This window comes from Eimeria tenella, genomic scaffold (assembly GCF_000499545.2).
Source record: "Eimeria tenella Houghton genomic scaffold, Eth_scaff23, whole genome shotgun sequence".
Classification (NCBI taxonomy): Eukaryota; Apicomplexa; class Conoidasida; order Eucoccidiorida; family Eimeriidae; genus Eimeria; species Eimeria tenella.
This window is the reverse complement of record NW_013542157.1, coordinates 273,221-290,156: the sequence shown is the minus strand read 5'-3', so window position 1 is coordinate 290,156 and position 16,936 is coordinate 273,221. Positions and strand designations below refer to the sequence as shown.

General features: G+C 48.3%; 3 protein-coding genes across 3 annotated transcripts; 2 read left to right on the top strand and 1 right to left on the bottom strand.

Moving 5' to 3' along the window:
• Window positions 1-1,793: 1,793 nt before the first annotated feature.
• On the top strand, window positions 1,794-4,116 carry ETH_00017125 (uncharacterized protein; the record flags this gene model as incomplete). Its single annotated transcript, XM_013374827.1, has 10 exons — window positions 1,794-1,867; window positions 2,121-2,208; window positions 2,326-2,449; window positions 2,551-2,815; window positions 2,928-3,075; window positions 3,182-3,280; window positions 3,399-3,482; window positions 3,615-3,695; window positions 3,834-3,911; window positions 4,012-4,116. 10 exons carry the CDS (start codon window positions 1,794-1,796, stop codon window positions 4,114-4,116), a joined length of 1,146 nt encoding a protein of 381 aa, XP_013230281.1.
• Window positions 4,117-6,066: 1,950 nt separating this feature from the next.
• Window positions 6,067-9,448, top strand: ETH_00017120 (uncharacterized protein; the record flags this gene model as incomplete). The annotated part of the gene is made up of 4 exons (XM_013374826.1): window positions 6,067-7,386; window positions 7,547-7,731; window positions 8,189-9,023; window positions 9,332-9,448. The coding sequence occupies 4 exons, from the start codon at window positions 6,067-6,069 to the stop codon at window positions 9,446-9,448; spliced, it is 2,457 nt and encodes an 818-aa protein (XP_013230280.1).
• Window positions 9,449-13,035: 3,587 nt separating this feature from the next.
• ETH_00017115 (uncharacterized protein) lies at window positions 13,036-13,251 on the bottom strand (the record flags this gene model as incomplete). The annotated part of the gene is made up of 1 exon (XM_013374825.1): window positions 13,036-13,251. One exon carries the CDS (start codon window positions 13,249-13,251, stop codon window positions 13,036-13,038), a length of 216 nt encoding a protein of 71 aa, XP_013230279.1.
• Between the last annotated feature and the right edge of the window lie 3,685 nt (window positions 13,252-16,936).

Genomic DNA, 16,936 nt, shown 5'->3' with positions numbered 1-16,936 from the left:
CAAGAACTTTTCTAGTGGAGGCAAAGCAGTGGAAGCAATGGCCAAACTGTGCTGCTCCTATTCCTGTGTCGGTGCAACAGCTGTGCTGCGGGGCCCTACATTTCTTTGCGCGACGCTGAGTACAGCTCTTAACATAACGCACAGTGTCCGTTGAGACATCTAGAGTTTTTGCGGAGCTGGAACTGTGCTTCTGCAAATTTGCAATGCCAAACAGGCAGGATGTGTAGCCGTTCTCATTCAATTCGTCACAATGGTGGTGCGATCTGCCATGAACCCAGAGGGGAGCAATCCAGCAGATCTCTCCAGCTGAGACAGAAAAAAACATTTCCGGTTTTCGTGTGAAATTGTAGCACTCGTGGATTTCGTGCTGAAGAACCGATGTAGACTCATTTTTGAGAACACTAAGTAGTAATACACCGGCGGTTGAAGTATATTTTATGTGTGGCTGCAGTAGTTACGGCGTTGCGCTAGTTTGGAGTGGCCTCCAGGATTTCCACTGAAAGCATTGGGAGTAAAAAGAATTTCTTAGGAATACTTCTTACGTAGGGCAAAGAAATCCGTAGGCCTGCTGCATATGCATTGCCTGAAACGTTCCGCTCGGGCGAGGTGGAATCCCTGGTAACCTCATAGAGTGTGCAGCTTCTGGACACTTTTTACATACCGCAAATATGATTTTTGTTGAGAAATGTGTTGTGAGGTGCCGGCATAGTTTTGTGCTTCACGAAAGGAACCGTGAGATCAGATGCGCCCGAAACCGCCGGCGGGAGAGTGCTGGCCGGCCACGTTAACTTCGTCTGACCAGCTCGCCCACATTCTCGATGAGAACGCTTTTGCATTTATCAGCTGCATACAGCTCTGCTACCGATCATTAGCGAGCGGAGTGAGTGCTTTTGAAGAGTCCGACACGCCTGGCTTGCAGCTGCCTAGCGTCCATGGGACTTCAGAGCGGTGACCAGGGGCTTCCGACCCACACAGCCCATTGAAGCTCGAAAAGTTGATGAACATAAAGCAAAGTTTCACTGCTATATTTTGCTATCCTCTGCTGATGTCAACTTAAGAAAACGTAAAAGAAGGCGTCTGTGGCGATTAAGGGCCTCGCGGCAATGCCGTTACGCGTCAGACAAGGCAATGTGGTCTATGGCGATCGATCCGCTCAACAGGCTTTCTTTTCCAGCCCAAATTTGCACTAAACACTCATAGCCTCTAGTGTCAAAAGATCTCATTCACGTAGCGCCCGTGTAGGCTCGTCTTTTGTGTGCCTCCCCGCCCCGCCGGGCTCGCCTCCAAAGCTGATCGGCTACGCAAAAAGGAAGCCAATTCATGTATGAAAGGGGGCCAAATTATTTTTTACTATAATCTCCCAGATAAAAGTTTGTTGTCCAAGTATTTGGTGGTTTCGTCGAGGCGTTTTGGGTTGAGCGCCTTGCGGCGACAGCCGTTTGGCGTCAAGAAGAAGGTCCGCAACCACAGTAGCGGTCTGAATGGTTCATAACAGGTGTGCGCCGCTTGCTTGCCTCTCCTTGGCCTGAACTTTTTTTCTTGTCTGCGAAGAGCGTTCTAAGCTCTGCAGCTTCCAACTGGTCGTGCCACAGCTGGGTCACATTCTCGCTGGCGAACGCCTTTCTTTAACCCTGCCGACGGAAATTCTCCCTCGCTAAGACACGGCTCTATCGTGTAGCTTATTGCAGCATCTTGGAGCATTTTGAACCACAGGCTATTGGGCATTAACACGGCAATCCTTATGCCGGAGCTGCCCACTGTTGGAGATTCACAGTCCGGTCAATCATCTGAAAATGGAGAGCAGCACATGCGCCGATCCTCAACGCTGGAGAGCTCTGCACGGAAAAAGAACTGAGGAGCTTTTGAAGTAAGACCGGGCACCAAGCGCCTGCGTTTTGTCGACTTAGTCTCAACAAATCTGCCACCTAGCTCGAAGCTCCTGTTTCTGAAAGTGTATATATCCTCAGGCAGCCAATGGAAGTATGCAATACTCCACAAAATCCTGATATGAGATCGGAACATTCCGAGTAAGTTTCATGAAACAACTAAGGTCTCGTGCTCTCCACCGGCCACATGCGGATAAGCTGATTTGGAATAGAAGCTGCGGAAGTGCCTCGCAGGGGTTCTGCTGCTGGCCTGCGGACGTCATGGGAAGACGGTGGCTTTAAAGGCCTGCATAGACGTCAACGATATGCCACAAGCACTGAGGTAGAGCCCCCACTGACACATTCAGTGATGTACGCTGGCTTTTGCATTGCAGCACTTGTCAGGTAATGAGAACTTGAGAACTCCAAATTGCACTGTTTTCTGTTGTCATTTTCAAAGGTTGCCGAAAGCCTTATTTGCGGAGGTGAGCAGTCCAGCAAGCCAACTAGCGCTAGGAAGCTCGAACTTTATCAGAGAAGAAATTCCAGCAGCAAGCTTCAAGATGCCATCAAATGGACAGGTGGTGTGTTCTTCAACTTCAGGCCTAGCATTCAGTATTTTACTAAATGACTAACTCAGAGCGAACATTCATGGCCTAGTGAGCTTTGCGAACTTGTGGCGCAGGCCAAGAAGAACCTGGAGTTCTGAATCTGCAAGGGTTACAAGGAATTTCGGTAGATAGCGCTCACTTTCGGTCTGTGCAGAGCCTGAAACGACTTATCCCACTTTCTGGGAAGCAGAATATCGGAGAAATTTTGGAGCATCGCTTTGTCCATACGGGCCTTTCCGATCCTACTGAGAATAATGAGCCTCATATTGGAGGGAAGGCACAATCCAGGCTTTCCCGTGACTCGCACGACATTCGAGGGATAATTCACCATTCGTACTTGTGCGTAATAGCCGTGAGCAACCCAAGCCCTTTGGTGGCATGCTGCACATACTTCTGTCCATGCACCTACGTACAGTTGCGGTATACCGACAATACGCTGTTTGCTTTTCAGGAGTGGCGATCCAACTTCACTTGTGCACCGCCGCACGTCTCACGTTCACGCTGCAGAAAACCCATGCAGATGGGGTGTCGACGTTTTTAACTATCAGCTACCAGAACCTAGGAAGCTACGAGGCATAGCCACTGAAGAGAACTTAGGGGTATGCCCTGAAAAAATGCAGTCTTGCTCCGTGGATTCATTTGCAGTTCTGCAACCCCTGGACATGCACTCCCCATTTGCTTCACGGTTCCTAATTGTGTTTATAGGCTAATTTGGTCCCAAAGCGGAGTCTAGATGAGCGGTCAAATTCCGGAAAAACGTCGAGTTGCACCACTCGCAGTCATTTTCAAGGGCATCTTGAGCCGGTACGTTAGAGTCACTTATTAGAGTCGGTATGTTATAGCTATGCTACTGCTGCGACTTGAAGCGTGTCCCACAAACGCCCGTCGCTCCATTTTCTGTTTTGTTTTCGCCTGCATACAGTCGACGCTGTGCCCCGTGGAACGCTCAACTCAAAAGTTTTCCCAAGGGAAGAGGAAGACCACAACGGAAACAGACAGTCTCGATGTGAGGGCCTGAGTTGTTAGCTGAAAAATTTGCGTCTTTGCACGAAAATCACGCCAATCTCTCTGACAGTCCTTCAATTTCTGATGCTGCTGTTGTTCCAAATATATAATACTGCGTTTTCTTCGCCCGCAGCAGACGTGCACTCCCTTCAGAGAGGAAACCTTTCGAAGCATTCGTGGGCCTGGTGCCACACGGTTGCAGAGCCATCTACACGTGAGAATCAGCAGCAATCGCTCGCCATGCTAGCATGAATTAAGCCTCTCCATAGATTCATCAGTACTCTCTGTGACGTGGCGCGCTGTCCTCAGTGACAATACTGTGACTACTTTTGGGCGTCCTGTGTTACTTCAGAATGGATTGGTGCCTTCTGCTGAGCCGGAATCAAGCAGAAAGCGATGCAGCGAGCTATGGCACACGGGCAGTCTTCAGGTTAGCTGTCGCCGGTTGAGCTTGCTCCATAACCTGGAATTATGGGTTCACGGCACCAGAGCTAAACTACCTAGATCCATACGTCTCTGGTGTTCTGCAGAGGGACTTGACTCCCCAAGCTCACATGGAAGAGCGCAGTGGACGCCGTCAGCACCCTGCAGGGTTTAAAGGTTCACTCGAAAGGGGCTCACTGATGCCTATGTAAAGCGGCACAGCATTAGGAGGATCCACCAGAGGATCGACACGACAGTTATTCACACAGACTCAACCGTCTAAAATCCGGATTGCCAGCAACAGCCACAAGGCGGGAATAGACTTGCTTGTTATTTGGATTCAACCCAGCAAACGTTCCTTGAGACCGTCGATACCATGGGTATCACGGCCCTCCCACAAGTCTAGCAGAGGATTCGCAAGCGCCTGACTTAGGTCAATGCACCTTGCACGGGCCCGCAATGGATCCGCTAGCGAAACAGATGGAACGACGCAAGAGCAATCAAGCCACGGAGAAAATCAGCGGACCCCATGACGTGGTACCGACATGAAGGTAGTGCGGCATTCACTAGTCTTGTCTGTGTGCAGCAGCGTACGGGAAGGAAAGCTGGGGCATATCATTGTAGAATGTATGTTGAATCTCGAACTCTTGACTTTGCTTTCTAGCGGTCCGCTCTATTGGATGAATTTCCGAGTCACATCGCATGTAGTGAACATGAGCGCTGCACTGCCGGAAGCTCGCGTGTTCAAACTACAACGTGATCTCTTCCACTTCGGATAAACGAGCCGACTTCGCCAGCATCTGGCATTTATTTGTTGACAGCAGCGGGTTTGTCGAAGGAATCCTGGAGCATACCATAAAAGCAATTGTTGTGTTGGCACGCTTTCCGCCCGCAGGAGGCAGAAAGTCTCCCCGGCAATCGCACCACGAATCAAATGCCTAATGCATCGTAATATCGTCAACTCTCAATTACATTTTGACGCATAGGCAACTCAAGCAGATATGGCAAGTGTTTGTTCAACAGAGTAGTCGTCCCATTAACACCAGTTCAAGGACGCAGCATTCATAATTCAATAGTTTCCAAGAGGTTCTAAGGCTTACGCTGATTCGTAATGCGCCACCTGCATGGTCTTGCGCCAAGTCCACTTACCCGATGTTTTATGCTTTTCTTCAAGCCGCAGCTTAAGCCTCGAATGTGCTTTGACACTCTCACAGCTTGGTTTGTCAGAGGCCACTCAAAGGTAGGGTATGACTTCTTTGAAGTGTACCGATTCACCAGAGGGCATGTGCCACAGGAGTCATTAGCAGCAGTTTGTCCATAGGCAAACAGGACCAGGGATCAACATAATCACTCCCAGCAAACGCAGATGGCTGCGTGAGGCAATATCACCGAAATCTTGCTGCACTTTATTTTATGAACTCGGAAAAAATAAACCGCAACGGTTACTAAGAGAAACTTATACCTTTCACGTACTCCTCCAAATACGTGCGCCTCCTGCGAAGTCTGGCCCCGCCACCTCGGAACCACTACGCTTTAAAGTAGTCTCCACGTATTGGCGAGGCTCAATTCGTACTGTAATTGCCAAAATATATTACAAGGATGTGTCATGGATGCAGTCCGTCAGAGTTATCTTTATGCCGCAGTTTGAGTGGGGCTTGCTGGTCTGTGAACTGGGGTCATAGAGTCCCCAGATCATTGCTGCGGAACTCAAGTACATACATTCTAAATAGCAAAGAGTTAATGCGCCCATCCACTGAGAAACCATTTCATGCTGGATCGAATTGGATAAACGCTACGAGGTCGTTGGGTTAACCGCATTCGCACCAACCACAGTTGCGCAGAACTGTCTGGCGATCCACGCTGTTCTTCACAAAACGCATTCGACAGGAACTGTCATTGGCCGCGCCAAACCTCTTGAAGTTTGCCTGCCTATGAATGTCATGTACCAATTTGCTCGTAGTTGAACGTGGATGATGCCATAAAATGTAGAGGGTGGCAGTCCATGGTCGGCAGCTCTAGTGCCCACTGATCATATCGTAGCACTATGATTTAGGTTAGCATTTATTAAGGTTAGTATTTACTCTCTATTCTTTCCTAATAAAAGAGTCAGCACACACACAAATGAGCTGCTTCCTTACAAGTCTGCATCCCAAATTGAAACAATGCCAAACACAATCGCCTATACCTGGTCGCAGACACCGACACAATTAGCATTACGCCTTCGCATTCCTTCCCTGAAGGCGGATCTTCTCCAACTGCAGCGTAATACACAGCTGTCTGTTGTTGTTTCCATTTGTTACGTGCGCGTGTGCTGGCACCCATGGATTCTGGAGCTCGACCTTTGGGACGACGTTGTTTTTCAATCTGCAAAGGTCATTCCAGGAGCTGAATGTCTCACCATTATTGTACCAAAGGCCCAAAAAGGTTTGTGGGGTTCCGTCTGTGCGACTAGTAACCCGCGGCTACGGCAAAATGGCATACGGCAGCGTAGAGAAAGAGCTATTGCTGATTACACCCAGTGGCAGGAGCAGTTGAATCGCGGGCGCGTTGGTGCCAGGGATGCCCTCAAAGAAGCCCAGCAAAAACGCCTGTGGAAACAACAGAAGGAACAGCGAGAATGGCAGCAGCGCCAAAAGAGTCTACAGGTGGAGCAGGTGCTTCAGCAGATAGATGATGATGAGCGAACAACTCCCGAACAAGAGAAGGCAAAGGTAGCAAATTCCCATAAACGTGTTGACTATCAAGTGACTGACATAGGAATTCATGGCATTCACCAGCCACAAGGCATGCAGACGGCACACAGCGCTCAAGGACAGTCCCAACAGTCACACAATGGGGTAGATCCGTGTTTGAGAGCCAGCTGGTGTGAAGATGAAGACAAGGACTGCGGTAGTGAAAGCAAGCTCGGCGCAGACGTCACCTTTGATAGTAGCTTCTCCAGCACGAACAGCAACGAAGCCCTACAGGCAGACCCAAAAGCGGCTGCAGACTCTGCAATGACATATGGAATAAACGGGAAGAACAGAAATGCGCCAGTTGACTTGTCGGCAGGTCAGGTTGTTTGCAGTGCCGTGCTGTCGGAATCTGTTCGCGGTTCAGCTTCACTAGCAGCCACAAAAGCTCATACCACTCAGCCGGAATCCTGCACAAAAGTACGTGTTTCCTTTGGACCCAGAAGACCAAATCGAGTCCCAGCAAGAGGCCCCCGCGCCCCACCGCTCCCTCACACTGGACCAGACCTACGTTGTAGCGGCACTCATAGGGCAACACCAAATGACTTATCTCGAGTGCTGCAAACTAGCCCACAGTGGCTACAGTCGAAAGCAGCTCGTTTGCTGATGGGCGGAGATGTAGCAGCAGCAGCTGAGGCGTATGCAACAATTCTAGAGCTTGCCCAGCAGCATAGCCAACATCGTTTTGTAATTGTCAAGGCTCTCTGTGGACGCAGCCTAGCCAGGCTAGCGTTGGGGGAAAACAAAGGGGTGAAACAACACACTTGCTTCTTTGATTTGAATTTAGCTCTCCTGCGTAGCCTGTGATGCCTCCTCATAAAAGGCAAAAGCCGTAAGTTCGACAGAATAACAAAACGTCTTTGGGTATTTACGCGATGATAGTGTGCAACGGGCGTTATGTTCGTTGCAGGCTATTTCTGACTGCAAAGAAGGAATGGCAATTTTGCAGGAACACATGCAACAAGAAGAAACAGCAGCTGCTGTTGCGGGGCAGCCACTAGTGAAGAGCCTTGAACACAATGAGTGCATGCACTTGCAGCGAATCATTCTTGCCCGCCAGGCTGCAGCGTTCTTGAGGCTCGACTCCCTTGAAGAGTAAGGAGCTTGGCCAATGACACAACAAGATCATTATTCATAGCCTCCAGAACAGACAAGCAGGAAGTTGCCAGCACAAAATGACACAGCTTGAAAGAAGAAAAAGGTGCTGCATCGTCGACATCAAGTTTATCCCACTGCGTTGTTTCATCTACGTGCAGCGCAGCAAAGAGCCTAGAAGAGCTTCTCCAGCTGTACACAACGGTAGACGGGGAGTTCGGAGGTAGTGATCGTTCTGATCAAGAAAGGATCGCCGTAGCCGCTGACCTGATGCATGTAAAATGGTGTGCCTTGGCACTGTTTCCTTTCCGCAGGCTTCTGTAGGAAAGTGTACTGCACTCATTAGCTATGACGTAGTGCTGTTTCCGTGCTCGTTTGTTGTCGTTCCTGCAAATCTTTCTGTTTTCTGAGTGCCACCAACAATTTTTTAAAGGCTGACTTTGCTACGTTGCTCAAGGTTACAAGAAATTGGAAAAGCGAAGGCGGAGGCCGATACGGCACTTCGGTTGGCATTGGCAGCCAGGCATAAACTGGCTACCCTGGAAGCGCCTTCAGCAAATTCCACAGCAGCTGATCACCAACCCGATGAAATAGGGCTCGCAAGAGGCTCTGTTACGATGGAGCAAACTGCTACGAGCCAGCGCGCTCTCTTGCTTCGCTGCATCGGGATTTACACACACTCACTAGAAAATCTGTTGGCTCAAGTGTTATCGGAGTCTGATCAGCCAGGTCGCATTGTGACGGTTGATGACGGCAACTGCCCGTGCGCAGTATACTCAATGAAGACTGGCCTATTAGGAGAGCAGGACCCAGCTTCATCAACATCGACTAACGAGAAAATTACATTCACAGAAACCGAAACACACGCCTGCGAAAGAGCGAAAAATACCAAATCGAATGCCAGGGAAGCCGACCAGTGTGCTACAATAATCAGGTTGTCTCGCCAAGTAGAAAAATCTGTGAAAGCATCCGAAGAGGATGGAAACAACTTCCCCTGCGCCGCAGCAGCAGCAACAGTGATTGCTAATATGACACTGGCTCTAATGCTGCTGCAGCAGAGGAGCGAAAGAACAGCAGCAGAATCAGCGCTCACAGCTGCGGACGCACTCATCTGGCATGTTGAGGAACAACTCCGGCTGCAGCATGTTCTTATCCAGCCAAAGTTCTCATGGACAGAAGAACATGGCGAGGACATCAAAAAGTGCGAGCCAAGCACGGAAGAGACGATGCATAAAGGGATTATGGATGAAGTTTGCCACACGCCGGCTACCCCAGTGAGCCTTCTGCACCAGGTACGGAAGGCTTTACAGACTATGCTGATCGTTTGTTAAATTAGATAGCAGAGGAGCCTTTTAGACATGCTTACGTCGTAGTTCTTGTGACACATACAAACACAAGAGAGCTCCGACATTCGATGCTTCTGTGCCATCGACCTTTGCCAATTGCTCGTGTAAGCTTTGCAACTACCTCCAGGTGCGTCTGTTTCTTCGGAAATGAGCTCATTAAAAGTCGTTATGTGCGCACCCAGAATCACAGGTTCACTTTGCCGATTGCATGTCTAGTGAACGTGTGGTTCTGGGTGCGCACATAACGACTTCAGATGCGCTTAGTTCCGAAGGAACAGACGCATTTCGAGGTAGTTGCAAAGCTTAGAATGCTGACGGGTGACTGTATTCGTTTCTTGCCCATGTTCCACTGCAGGCTAACGGGCAGTTGATGTGGAGACTGAAACAGAAAATCTGTTCTAGGCGCGCCAAATTGCTGCGTCATCAATAAGAAGCACTTGTGACGATCAGGCTGGCTCGAAAACAACAAGCAGTCTGAGGACACGTAGCAGCGTTCCTGACAGAATACTAGTTTCACTGTCATTTTAAATGCATCGTGATTGGTGTCCACCCCAGGAACCTTGGCGGTGAATGCCACTCCGTAACCTTTTTCTGCGTTAGGCGATATGATATGCTTCAATGAAATCTCTCTGCCGCAGCGGAATTCCATGGTTTGCTTGTGGCTGACTTATCCTAATAGTGGCGCTTCCCTAACACAGTTGCTGTCAAGTGCGAGACTCACGGATCCACTTCCACAAAACCCAGTTTGTTGCTGTTCGTCTTCTTATGGCGTGCCGTTGAGTACCCATCACTAGACAAGCTTTTGTGTACGCTCCACTCAGTAAAATTAACTTAGTTGAACCTGTCAAAGTTGATGACCTCCAGCATTATTCGGGGCGCACTAGGTAGGCAATGCTATGCTTCCAACACTTCTCGAGCTGTCCTTGCAAAATGGGAACTGCAGCAACTCAAAACTCTTCAGGGAGACTGCGGTCAAAAACCCACTACTCCTTGACAACACCGTTATATCTTTGTATATACCGTAGAATCAGTTGTGAACATGAACCTCCCACTGCTAATGTGGAACGAAGCCAGGCGGCAATAGTTGTGGAGAGCAAGCAAACTTTAGCGTACAGCATTGGAGCAGGAGGAAGGCACACTCTTATCGATTGAAGCAAGTAAAGCGAGCGGTGTTTCTCTCAGCGAATCAGAACTGATAGTACTACTTGTCGGTGGGCAACATGCAAGCTTCAACGCATGATATAAACGACAACGGCATAATCACCTCTGTCGCTGATGAAGCAAGCAACACAATCACAATCTACTCACTTCGTAGTGGATTGTTCGCCACGAAAAATACAAAAGGACAGCGTTGCGTTCGCCCTTGTGTCAAGAAACTGGAAGGTCTCTGTATAGACAGAGTTTGGAAGGCTTTTAGCAAACGGAAGCGTGCATCCCCATACATTGAGCGACTCCTATACGTTTGCAAGCCTACAACTATTTCCGATACAATAACGCGAGAGAAACAGAACCTTACCTCGGTGTGCACATAAACCAAACTTGTAACTGCCCCCACTTCCGTCCGTTGCACCTGAAGTTAGCCTCGTTATCTGGGAGATGCGCGGAGTCACAACATTCTGCGTCCCAGCCAGCCTTAAAGAAGTGTGTGTCTCATAATAAACTTTATTCTCGGTTCACTGCACAGTGCCCCGGCCAACCGGCCAATTCAGACCTTGTGTAGCGGAGACCAAGCGTCTTCTGCTGCTCTCCTCAGGAGACTTCCACTTGCGCGTTAACACGCAGCCAGCATCTGCATTTAAGAGTCGGTCTGCGCTTTATACTTTCCAGTGCAGCGCATTTCTCTAGTTGCAGGACTATCCACTTCGATTCAAAGTGGCGAGGTTCTTGGTTGCATTTCTTCGTTAAGGAGCTGATTTGCCGTCATTCGAAAGCCTAAAAAGGGCTAATACAGAGCAGACGAGGTAACTTATTCGGCAAATCAGCAAGTGGGTGACCAGCTCCAGCAGGTACGCACTTTCGACACCAGCGGATTGCCACAATACCTTGGAGAACTTCAGAACATCCGCCTACAGGGAAAAATATTTGGGTTCACTGATTACTAGAAGGCATTGCTTCTACAGAATATCAAAGCATCAACTCCAAAATTTCATTGTCGAAGTTTTTTCGTATCCATCTACCACCCATCGCGTAGTGCTTGATATGCATCTCCCACAATTTACTTGTTAGTCGCACCCCGGCTCATTCAGCACTAAGCATAGTAATAGGAGACCTCACGAAGCTACGACTTTCGTTCAAAGCCGCACCGAGGTCAGCCCGCTATTCCCGCCAAAGAAACACGACGTCCAGCATTAGCGTCGCTGAATCACTGCAGTCCACCGCGGCTTTAAGGCCATCTAACGGCCCGGATAAGAAGGCGAAAAGAATACCAAGTTTATTTGGCCACCTGAAGGAGAGGCAGCACGTTAGATTTACGCAGAGGTCTCAAAGCGAACAGTCCCTATCGCCGTGGACCGCGTGCTGCCCTGGCACTCTGCACACGAGTTGTACCTAAAGCTGGCCTACCACGGAAAGACTTTGCGTTAAAATTACAGAACCTTTACTGGAAACACCCGTAACTTTGAAGTTCTTGTGTTTCGCTGCTGCATATATCTGCTGCGTATCGAAGCTGGTCCGTGCATGCCTGTGGCGGGCAGCCCCTTGGTTCAACGATTCAGAAAGTCATCAACAGCGATCATATTTCTTGAAACTGAAATACAGTAGAACAGATACGGCGATTAATGCGTATACAAGTTTTTTCAAGGACGACTACGTTCACCCCCGCCTGTGCAAAGCTCCAGTAGTTCCCAGCGAGCGGCATGTCATTGAAACGTGCGCTTTATTTCACCTTATTGGCTTCTAAAACACCAGAGTAGAAGAAATAGATTTCAGTCTAGTACAGTCAGTGGCATCAGCAAACAAACGGTCACGTGTCACCAGCCGTTTACAGTGTAGATAGGGGAAAGAACCCCGCATGCGGATATACACAGTTTGCTGTAGCGCAGTTCGTAGTGCAAGTGCAACACATAGCCATGTAATCAGAATGTGTGGACGCACCACTCATAGGGCCAGGAGTCTAAAAAGGCTGGGGGAGAATCCAGCAGGCAATTCGAAAATGGCGAAGATATACCAAATTGTCGACGTCAAACAGTATCGTCAAGAGAGCGACAGGGTGCGCCATCAGCCAAACCTTCACCTCTAGCTGATCTTATATACAGAGAAGCTGTCATTCAGAGGCTGTTTAATGATCACTCTGCATGCAGCGGAACGGGGGATGAGCGTCTGGCCGTAGTTCCTTAGCACAGGGCAGCAGCTCTATACATTTACAGCATTTCGTGCAGGACTGCTTTTGACTATGTTTCAACAGGACCTATGGTATGTTCTTTTCGAGCATGAGAGGGAACGTGGCTACACCTGGCAGCCGACGGTAAGCCAGCAACAGCATCCTCTCGAAGCGCCTTGAAGCGCTGGGATATCAAGTGACAACGCATTATGGCATTATGTATGGCGTTTCTTTTTTCAGAGCGTCCTAGGTGTTATCCCCAATGATCTTCGTCACAAAATGCTGGTAATGAGACGCAAGTAAGGCGAGTTGCAGCTCCAGTAGATCAATTTTATGAATTTTACCTCCTTGACGTTTTGTCACAGGTGAGGCAGCCATAGTCGCTATGTTCGTCAACTATTAAAGGCCAAAATCCGTATGAATATTTGTTGTTTCTGTTGCTACTCAGATGGATAACTTCCACCGAACTTAAACATCAGCTAAAAGTCAGACTTCTTTGGCTACTGTCTGGATTCTGCCTAGCCAGCATGGCATGCACAGGAACTGAACGCTGGCGTGAAACTTTAAACGATCCGTTGGCTTTTCGAGCCTTCCAGGTAACGCTACCCATCTGCTGGTGGATCATTCTAGGCATTGGACTCAGTGGCATCTCAATTTGGCAGGCGTTACGCCTCTCACAGTATCCACTTCCTCATGTATGGCCCAGAAGCTCTCGCTTAGCTCAAAGCAGTTCAGGAAGAGATCGGCCACCATTGCCAACACGTATCCAACCTGAGAGAGCCTGCAGAAAACGTTGACCGTTTTTCGCGCCACGTGAGAGGGCCTGCAGAAAACGTTGACCGTTTTTCGCTCCATTTCGTCGCCTGCTATGGACAGAAGAGGTCAAGACATTAAGGTGTCTCCCAGAGTTGCGGTTCCCCTGATAAACGTGACGGTTGATGTCTACAGCTGTTCGTATCTCCACTGCTTCCATCTAAATGCACATAGGATTTCAAGTACGCGGCCCTCAAGACTGCGGGACTAATTTGTTTTGCCCGAAAAACAAATGCCTGAATTGATTCAGAGTGAAGCCAGCTTCATATGAAAGAAAATACTGCATACTGAATAATTCCAAGAAGCTGATGCACTCATTGAATGCAGAAATACTTCACTGGCCGTCAAGTGATTTGTAGATTATCAATGCAAAGTGTGTAAGCAGATCTAACTTGAGCACTGCTTTTGCACGATAATGGTAGCTGTGCTCTGCCCACAGAACCGTGGGAATTTTATTGCATTGGGTAGTACACAATCCACCAAAATTTTTAATAATCTTCTTAGTGAGCATCTTCATGAAACACACATCGCTGGCATTTCACAGCACGCAAAATTCATGAGTGCGCTCCTTCCTGTTATGGTTATAAGCCAAGAAAAACCTGGACACGCAAGGAAGTATGGGAAAACCAACCTAATGAGGCTAAGATTCGGCCTTTGGGATATGAGCTCTGATTCGGTTTAGGCTGTTCAAATGATTAAAAGAGAGTAATACGCTCTAATTTCAGATCTTCGGCATCTAGCTTAGCTGAGATTAGAGCTGTGAAGCTTGCTTGGACTCAGTATGGGGTTCATGCTCACCCCGAGCAATCAGCCTTAAGGCGCTAGAGACTTCCTCTTCTAAATTTTGTTATATTGTAGGTAGAATGGATGTTGGTTTCACGTAGACTACAAGATGTTTCATGGCCATGGGTACGCCCGATAAGACGCACGAACGTATCTATGAGTTGCCAATACTCTTCTCAGTAAATGCATGTGATATGCTCGGCAAACGCTACATAGCAAATGTTTCTACTGAAAGGCATCGCAAAATTTCTCTTTGAGGGGAGGGAATCAAGTTGGCATAAGCCAGCTACACTGTGAGTAAAGTGCACAAAGCTGTAATGAATGGCTATGAGAGGGCTTGATGGAGCTGTGTCAAAGCTCCAAGAACGAAATCGATTCGCAGTAGGTGTGAAGTGCGGGTTCTAAATTCGGCTGTAGAATGGATTCACGCACTGAGGCTGTCTGAGGCGAAAGGAAGCCTAGAGAGAAGCTGCAGGTAAGTTGTCGAAATTATAGTATACTTAGCACTTTCCCAGGCAATGCGGTAGGTATGCCCTCAAGGCCCGTGCGTACTGAAATAGTCCCACTTAATGGATAGAGGAACGACACTTGTTTGACTTATTGGCCACGAACTCTCAAAGCCGAACGTTGTCTACATTCCCGCCCGACACTCTTTTGAAAATAAACGTCCCCCTTCCTGGCAGATTGGATCCTCTAGCAGTGACATATTCCATAGTAGGACATCACGATACAACACTCCAAACGTTCGTCCATAGTAGTACATCACGATACAACACTACAAGCGTTCGTCATGTCACGCATTACCTCATTTATAAAATTTTGGCGCCCTCACGTGGTAAGATCCCAGTCCCCCAATGTCTGCAACAGTACCTGCTCATGTTTTTGAAGAGCACACAAATTCCTCTGTTAGCTTCACGACTTCATACCTCCACTTAAAAAACCATCAAACACATACACAAATTAATAGGGCAGCATGTCTAATTTACGAATTATAACACACACTGCAATGTGAATCAGTAATCTTAGGATATTCACACGCAACGCTTCCAGGGTTTCACGAAGCTGTGGTGTACATCATGTTTCATCCTTCATCAAGAACAAAGCTCAATTATTTACACTTCTCAACAATGAAGCTAATTGAGCATAGCACAACGTGCGACTAATTGACTGAAAGATTAACCTGACATTGCGTGATTTGCTGAGTTTGCAAGAGTGCGGAATCTCTGAGAGTTGGCGTTAGACCGATAGGCATAGCATAACAGCGCCAATTAAGGGTTCTTATTTAGAAGCGTCGGAATGACTCAGCCAACTGCAGCAGGGATATTTCATACGGTTTACCCTCTCCGGGTGTCCTATCGCGCAGCCTGTGCAGTGAAGATGGTGGCGACACTTAGGAAACGAGGCTCACACGATCACGGTTGGCCAAGCCATAGCTCGAGGAGTCATGCATGCGTGATTCTTTGAGATATCGCTCAGGGCGCCTCCCGTGTTCGTGGAGAGTCCGGCGGAGCTGCCCCAGCGCAATAGCAAGTTGTCTTCAAAAGAAGGCCCCCGCTTGAGTGCGGCTTTTTCTAACGGTCAGGGCAGTGGCAGCCCAGAAAACGCTTGAAGGCAGAGGCATATGGTACAACGTTGATGCATTCCACATGTTTTGCCAAAATATGACCCAACGAGTATCCGCCAAAACAGAGAAAAACAGACGACGTTGGACAAACCTTTAGTAACCTGCATGCCAAGGATGCGATTGGCGCCAACTCTCTAGAGCCCTGCCGTAGGAATTCCAAAATCGTGGCGCCCCCGGGTACTCTGGGAAGGCCTACAAATGCCTTCAACACTAAGAAAGGCAGGAAAAAGCAGTCCTCTCCACAACAGCGGCGAAGGGCGTGGGCAAAAGAAAACCACACCTCGTCACGGCATGCAACAACCCTGAGGGTTCAGCACCTGTCTTCCATAGTTAAGCTTTCGGCTTTTCGGAGTTGATTTGCAGGATAGTTTGCGCTTGAGTTTTATGAAACCCGAATCGAATTCATTAACTAATACTGAGTGCGTATCCAAGCCGGACACTAGGCTACATTCATAGGTTACTGCTTTAGAGATTTGTGGAGAAAATGTGACATCCAAAAATTGTGCGGCTAAGGCTATATTCCTAGGTTACTGCCTTGGAGATTTATGGAGAAAATGTGACGTTATGAAGCGCAAACAGCTTGTCGCTTCTTATCGTTGCCTATTGCCCCTCTGAATATTTTGCCATTTTTTGTTGCTTGCCGTTACCCTGGACCGTGAGAATCCCTGCACTATAGTGTAGTACGCTGTGCGCTTATGGACTTGAATGATTAAACCTCCAAGCCCGACTTCCTCCCTTCAGATTAGCGGTAAAATCTTATATTAGAGTCAGTCAAATACGTCTGGGAGGTCTTCCCAGGTCTGTATCTAGAAATCTACTTGTGTCGGTGCCGTGCTCCGGCACCTCAAGCAGGCCACCAGCGGGTGGACGAAGCCTCCAGCTCAAAGGAAACCATTGTAGTATATGCGAACTACAACCTCCCCTATTCCTATCTTGAGCTTGTCCTCTTGCTAACTCCTCTAGACCTTAAGCCTCCAATGCGCTTGTTTGTATTAGTCCTACACACTGTTTCCACGTGTATGCGAGTGAAAAGTGGCCTACGGATCATTGCTACTGTTATACAGTATGAGGTTTAGATTGTGTTTATGCGTGGTTTGGATTCTATTTATTTACTTGCTTTCCCCCTTGTTGTTGTGAAGAGCCTGTAAGGTCATGTTAGGAGGTCACTGGCGCATTCATACACATAGTCACACATTTACTGCGCTAATTCACTTTAGTCTTCATTCTGTACTGCCTCCCTCTTGTCACTTGCGGCACGTCTGAACACTATCCTTATCGGAACCCTCATGCGATGGTGCCAACTATGCAGTCACTATCTAG